Raw genomic sequence first — 7362 nt, forward strand, 5'->3', positions numbered from 1 at the left:
ATCGTATATAATGAGGGTACTGCGACGCCCAGAACAGCATTCCGGTTCCACTACTCTTAGAGTTAACTTGTATTAAACTTACAGTTAATCAATATAAACTAATCCGACGTTTTACTCAAACTCCAACGCCGCATCTCCTTCGAGCCTGCTCAGCGTGTCTCTTTAGATTAACCGCTCATCCCACTACTTTTCTACCTACCTAGTACCTAAGTTATTGCTAAACTATTAATTTCTGGTGATGGTGCAAAGAATGATAAAAAACTAATTAAATAATATGGCTCTGCGATCCAAAGAGAATCTTGGCCTCCAAAACGAGAGCACCACCAATCCCGATCCTGTAGGCTTGTAGCCGACACAGATCCGCCATCACACTGCCTTCATCTAAGAATGATAAAGATAAAGATACCTAATTCGTTTGCCAAGTAGGCGTATTACAATGCGCGTAGGAACGTTAAATAAATAAAGCTAAAACTGGCGATAAAAGGGCGATTAGCGGATGGTTCCCCTGCATCGGTCACCCCTCCATCTTTCAATATTCGATTTAGAGCTAAATAGGTAGGTACGACCACGACATACGCACCAATAACGCAGTACGCAGTACCTACCGCGGCGCTACTAAGACCAATTCTGTACTATCAAAACCATTACAGATAACTCTGTCACCTTGGCCTGACTACCAATGAAAGCCTGACTAAACCTGAAATATATGACTACGCGCCATGTTGCGGAATTTCATTAGAACTATTTTCTTCATACTAAACTGCACTCTCACCCCATACATCAGATTAAGTAAGTAAGTAAGTAAGTAAACACTTTATTGTACAGGAAAAGAATACAGCACATAATAAGTCCGTCCACCAGCGGCTATTACTTATAATTATGCCAATGGTGTGCTTTGCTGCCCGTCATGTGCACGGGTATTTGTTAACAAACTTGGCTATGCGAGTCACATGCGAGCGCACCAACGAAATGGAGATTGAAGCAGTCGCCGTGGTCGAAATCGGCCGGGAGAGTATACTATACTATACAGCACATAATATTTAAAATAAAAAGTTTCAGTACAAAGGCGAACTTATCCCTTATTAACAGCGCCCTTCTGATAATAATCATATGTATAATATCTGGTCAGGCCAGTTAGGCTTTAAAATAGTGCGTATATGGGCCTCAACTCTACAGACAATAGGTTTTTTTCTCATAAAGAGTTGAGATAATAGAGCGCGCCCGATGCCCTTTGTGTATTGTATCGAACAGTTTGAATAGAATAGGTCCATTAATTACATATGGTTTCCAGTAGGTTTCCAAGGGGAAGGGATTCAAGCCGAATCTCACTACGTCCCACGTGCGGAGATAAAAAGGTAGGTAGGTACTTACTGTACTTAGTTCACTTCATTCAGACACCGAGCAAGTTTTGCAATTCAGCGCCAAGAGATAGAGCACCATTGTCTTAATGTTTGAGCTTTATGTTGTTTATGGAGATTAGAAATAGCTTGGTCAACGAACGATTCTAGATGGAATGGCCGAAAGCAGAAAGTTTCACTACGGGATGTTGTTAGGGGTAGTCAGGAGACATACATACTAAAAGTCCTCGGACTTTGGACGTGAGCTCGAAGAGGGGGGGATGAAAAAAGGTCCCATTTTTTGGTTTTTTGCTCATATTTCAAAAACTATGCGTCATACGAAATTTTGGTTTACTACACCTTGAAAGCTTATAAAATTCTCTATAACTTTGATCTAGAAACTTTTTTTCTATTCTCAACCATTATCTAGGTATGAGCTCCTAAAAACTGTTAATTTTTTTTAAATCGTTTTCCCCCCACTTTTTGCTTCATACATTGCTCCATATCTTGAAAAATATTTATCTTAGACAAAAGTTTTCTTAAAAAATCTTGTAGATCATTCAAATACCTTTCATAATATGTGTACATATGCTTCTGGGTCATGTACCGTTGAATAATTATACGACTTTAAAACGAAATGAAACAACAAATGTATGTGATAAACGTGTAAAATATGTATTTCATGAACATGATGTCGCCAAAGCCCAAATAATTTCAATGTCTACTAATTAGAGTATTTCTACGTATTAAAATGATTGTTCTAACTATTCAATTTCTATCAACTTGAATTTTGGCGTTAACATATTGGCGGCAATCATTATAATTTCCAAGTCCTACCTGAACGTCCGGTATTCGCTGAGTTGCTTAAGAGTTGCTTCGCTACAAGACGACTTGACTCTGGTGCCTGGAGATTGTTTCCACCGCCTGTTGATAGATTATTAAATAAGCACTAAGTATAGGCAAGGTTAACTCGAGATTCTAGGCTCAGTTAACTACTACAATGAACATGACATACGTAGCACTTGGGATCCCATTTACTTGTATTTGTAATTACTATGTTTAGAACTTTTACCATATCAGTTACATATTAACCTAGTCTAATACTTAGCTCAAGTTAATCAGCCTTTTGGGACCCAGAGAAACTGCTTTTACACTTTATATACTCGCACCAACGTGTTCTTGCCATCACCATTTTTTTATATTTTTCGTTTCCCCGATGGCGGCAAACTGATGTCATCTAAATGTTGCCAGTATTAAATGTATAAGTTTTAGTATTAGTCTACACAACTTACCACAGGATCGCGATGATTCGCGACACTCCCCGACATCAAAGAAGTTTATAAGAGAGCTGCTAAGTGGCGTGTCCACTCAGCAATCTTCTCTCGGGCTCGTTGAGCTGCAATCCGCTCTGGTCTCATCTCGGCAGGTGAGTTACTCAGCTCCCTGTCTTGTGGAGTATCCTCAGACTCTTGTTGAACTTTTTCTTGCCTATCAGTAACTTCCGACTCATTCGAAGACAATTCTATGCCCTGAACCACCTCAGCTTGTTCTTGACTATGTGCTTCATTTGTTACCTTCATGTCATCTTGTATCTGAGTTTGACAGCTTTCTGGTTGATGTGTATTCTCTAACGGGATCTTATCTAACTCTATGTTGATACGATCTGCTGGTAAAGTAAGTTCCATCTGTTCTACTACAGGAATTTCTGCTCCTGAAGATTCTCCGGTGTAGTCAGTTTCCAGTGGATAAAGGTGACCTAAGGATCTAGTAAACTCCGTGTCGCCAACCTTTACTTTTGCTACTCTACACTGTCCATCTAGACTCTTGATCAAGGTGGTAATCCTCCCTTCTTTCCAGTTTATCCTTTTCTTAGATTCATCGTATATCTGAACCATATCACCTATTTGTGGTAATTTATCAGAAGTGGATCTAGGTTGCTTGATGGAATATCTGTGCTTTTCCCTCAGACTTGTTAGGTATTGTCTTATGAACAGGGACCGCAACTTTGGTGCCGGTGACGTCATTATGACGTTTAGTCCGATATAGGATGTTCTTTTAATAACATTGCAATACCTCAATTCTTAATAATGAGATATTGAGAACTGCTTGGTATTTGCATAAAAAAATAATGTTAACATTAAAAAACGATGCAAGTATTATTTTTATTGGCTTTTTTTACAGTAATGTAATTGTAACAAAAAATATTATTCTTCGTGTACTTAAATAAAACAACATATTAACAAAAGGTTGTTTTTTTTTTATACATTTCACACGTACATTCAGGGCAAAATAATTCTTTAACCTCTCGCCAATTCGGAAAATTGGGGTCGCACTGGTCATAATTCCTATAACCGCATCTGGAGCAAATGTTGTTGACGGTCAACCATTCTTCATCTAAATTAATTTCTTTTGATGGAAATGACGCCAATGACTTTAAAAATAGCTCTTTCCGTAAAACTTCTGGCAATCCAAGATTCCGAACCCATCCTCCAAAATTTATCATCTAAAACAATAAGTGTCATGAAATAAAATTAACAATATCGGTATAATAAGTATTATAATATGGAGCCCGTGCTTTTCATTTCGATGACACCAATTTGACATCACGCTGCAACTATATGATCTCAAATTTGGTAACAAATGATAAGCGGTGAAAAAACTTACTTTATCATCAAAATCGTATTCATTATTTTCATCTAAGTAAGAATTAAGATTTCTACTTAATATTCTAGCAATGCACTCCATTGTAAGTTCTCGTAATGACTTGGGAATCGAATTACTTCCACCCATCTTTTACGTCCTTTACGACAATATCTACCAAAACTTCAGAAAAGTGACAATCAATATGGTATGTTTTTTTTTTAGTATAGATTAAAGATTGTTCTCCTAACTGCCAGTTAGGAGAAAAATCACCATATAGTCCACATATAACCCTAATACCACAGCGTAGCGGGAAGCTTCATACAAAATACGCGACCAACCCGGTAGGGTCAGGGTTGTCAAAAAAATATCGTCGGTGGTAAACAAGTACACGCCCAGTCTGATGATAAATGGTCACCGTAGCGTATGGACGCTTGCACATACAGCGTTTATATGAGTTTAATAAGCACAACGTACCACGAGCCATTTATAGGCTCCGGACTCCAGAGGAATTTTTTGAAACAGACCGCCGGATTTTCATAAAAATTCGGTGGTTTTTCCTCTCCACCTACTTCCCCTCACACCTTATAAGGTTGACCCAAAAATTTACGAAGTCCCCACTGTATAGAATACATCCTTACGCTGGGCTATTACTAAGACTCCACTGTCCGCCCATCCGTCTGTCTCCGGAACCCTAAAAAAAATTGTTTTTGTGGTGTGGCCAATGTTACTACAGCAGCCCAAATTTTTTTTTTTTTTTTATGGACTGATCGGCGATTGACCCTAGTCACACCTGATGGGAAGTGAAGACAGAGTCTAAGATGGAGCTCACCGATTCAGTAATAGCTTTCACTCTACGTTTAAAGAGACCGAGGTCGTCAAACTTACCTAAACTGTCTGATATCCTTAGATAATATACTTCGATTCAAAATTTATAATCAAAATCTGTTCTAAACTACTAGGAGTCATGTTACATCGCGTGCTAGTAAAAATCCACTTCAAAATTGAGAAAGATCTTTCTACTTCTACGGACGTAATAGGAGCATATTTGAATAAACGCCACAAGTTCATTTTTTCTGAGGGTTCATAGAGACAAATTTCCCTGTGGTTGTTCAGATCAGCCATATTTTCCATAATCTGTAATCCACTATTTTTTTTTAATAGTGTTTTATGTTTTCTGTATATGTTTTTTCCCTTTTCATGTAGCATAATCTTAGATAGTTTTGCGGTAACAGTTTTAACCACACGCAACGACTCGCTCAATGCCAACGATGAATTTTGTATATGTCTAGTAGAATCAACCAAGATGCTGCAATGTTGTGTTATGAAAAATATGTTCTCTTTTACGTTAGGTTTACGAATTGCTAACTTTGCTCTTCTCACTTGGGCTGCATTTTGTTCATTTAAAGCATTAATAACATTAGTGATTTCATCAAAATACTTCCTGTAGTACATGCATGCCTCAATCCACGTATTCCAGCGTGTTATAACGGGCCGTGGTGGCTGAGGCATGTCAGGGTAAAGTTGTCTCAATACTGACATTCTTGAGGGCGATTTTAAAAATGCTAATTTTACACTTGCTATTAATTCATTAACATCATCGTATAATTCTCTAATTTTCTCTGCAACACGGTTTAGCCCGTGGGCTACACATGTTACATGTGTCATATTTGGGAAAATGTCGTTTAGTGAGCGGCCTGCTTTTAACATATACGGAGCTCCATCAGTGAGAAACAATGCCACTCTTTCATGATAAGTATCACTTTCAAACAGTTTGTTTAACGAGTTAATCACTAATTCTTTAATAGTAACATTATTGGTTTTGGCCAGAACTTGACAAGCGATAAGGTGTGGTTTGCTCGCGTTGGTTTCCTTAAGAGCTCCAACAATCACATTTGCAATTTTTTGCTGCAGTCTGTCTTGTGTCTCATCCACACTTACGTAAATATATGAATTACCTATATCTTGCCGTATAGAAGCGTAAGTCGTTTGAAATGTTTTTGGTAAAAAATTACACCTTAAGTTCGCTTCTGACGGTATACTCACATTATTTGCATATTTTCCACTAATGCATTTTTCAATAAAATTGGAAAAGTTCTTATTTTTTAATTGATTCCAGGGTATATTCGAAGCTATCATAAATTTTGTTAAATCCATATTGAAATCATGCTGTGTCATTTTTCCTCCTTCTCGTTCTATATGCTTTTTTGTTTTCAAATGTTTCTCTATATTACTTGCTTTTCCTCTTAAATATTGGTCACAGCAGGAGCAGTACATTTTTTCATTTTGTAAAATCAGAAAAGGAAATTTCTGCAAATACGGTTCCATAGCGAAACAATAATATTTCGGTTATATTTTACCAATGAAAAATAGTTAAACAGAAATTGGTTGTCATTTCCCACAATCTCGGTTTTAACATGACAAAGACAGTTATGTTTTTATACGTGGCCAGTACGTGGAAAAACTCTTAACTCAAGTTTGAATATCAGTAAACTAAAGAGGCTAATAAGTTGTTATTTGATTAAGTGTATATAATCTAGATAACAACACTCTGTATTTAGCTTGACGTCATACGTCTGTCATCGGCACCAAAGTTGCGGTCCCTGCTTATGAACATATCCTTAAACTCCCCTAAGATCATGATACCTCTTTTCCAGCCTGCAATGAGGTCTACTTTCGTGGCAGTAATCTTGCCAGAGTTGTCTATCTCCATTGGTTCGAGAATCGCGCAGTTACCTAATCTCAAGAAGTCCACTGGTCTCAGCACACGGTCAAACTCTGCGCTAACATACGTCAGAGGTCTTGTATTGATGACTCCCTCAATCTCTTTAACTACTGTGAGTAACTGGTTATCATTCAATAAGTGTTTTTCCAACGTGCGCTTCATACAATGCTTTGCCAGTGCTATCATTCGTTCATAGACTCCTCCGTGCCATGGTGCCAGTTGAGGGATAAACTTCCACTTAATGCTGTTTTTTACACAATATGGGCTCGCCAGAAGTTCTGACGTCAGCTTGAATTGAGGTGCATTGTCCGATAATATCATCTTTGGCTTTCCTCTTGATGCTATGAAACGTCTCAAAGCAAGCAAACATTCTTCAGCTGTTAAGTCCTTTACTATCTCCATGTGAACAGCTCTGACAGCAAGACAGGTAAATAAGCATACCCACCGTTTCTCTTTTTGTAGGTTTGTTGTTACCAATACTGGCCCGAAATAGTCAAGACCTGTGTAAGTATAAGGATCACTGTAATTAACTCGCTCCTCGGGTAAAGCTGGTGTAGAAGGGAGACGGTATGGTCCCCCACCCTGTTTAATACATTGTTTGCAGGATTTAAGTACCCTCTGTACTTGTGTTCTTCCCTGAAGTATCCAGTATTTTTCACG

At 38.0% G+C, this 7362-nt stretch overlaps 2 protein-coding genes across 2 annotated transcripts; both read right to left on the minus strand.

The window, feature by feature from the left end:
- Window positions 1-2211: 2211 nt before the first annotated feature.
- LOC125230466 lies at window positions 2212-3320 on the minus strand. The gene is made up of 2 exons (XM_048135608.1): window positions 2630-3320; window positions 2212-2261 (listed from the first exon to the last, which is right to left on the minus strand). Exon 1 carries the CDS (start codon window positions 3230-3232, stop codon window positions 2675-2677), a length of 558 nt encoding a protein of 185 aa, XP_047991565.1. The 5' UTR covers window positions 3233-3320; the 3' UTR covers window positions 2212-2261; window positions 2630-2674.
- A 3214-nt stretch (window positions 3321-6534) lies between these two features.
- On the minus strand, window positions 6535-7162 carry LOC125230386. Its single transcript, XM_048135525.1, has one exon. The coding sequence runs from the start codon at window positions 7102-7104 to the stop codon at window positions 6535-6537; it is 570 nt and encodes a 189-aa protein (XP_047991482.1). The 5' UTR covers window positions 7105-7162.
- Between the last annotated feature and the right edge of the window lie 200 nt (window positions 7163-7362).

The sequence above is a fragment of the Leguminivora glycinivorella genome, chromosome 10 (assembly GCF_023078275.1).
Source record: "Leguminivora glycinivorella isolate SPB_JAAS2020 chromosome 10, LegGlyc_1.1, whole genome shotgun sequence".
Taxonomy (NCBI): domain Eukaryota; kingdom Metazoa; phylum Arthropoda; class Insecta; order Lepidoptera; family Tortricidae; genus Leguminivora; species Leguminivora glycinivorella.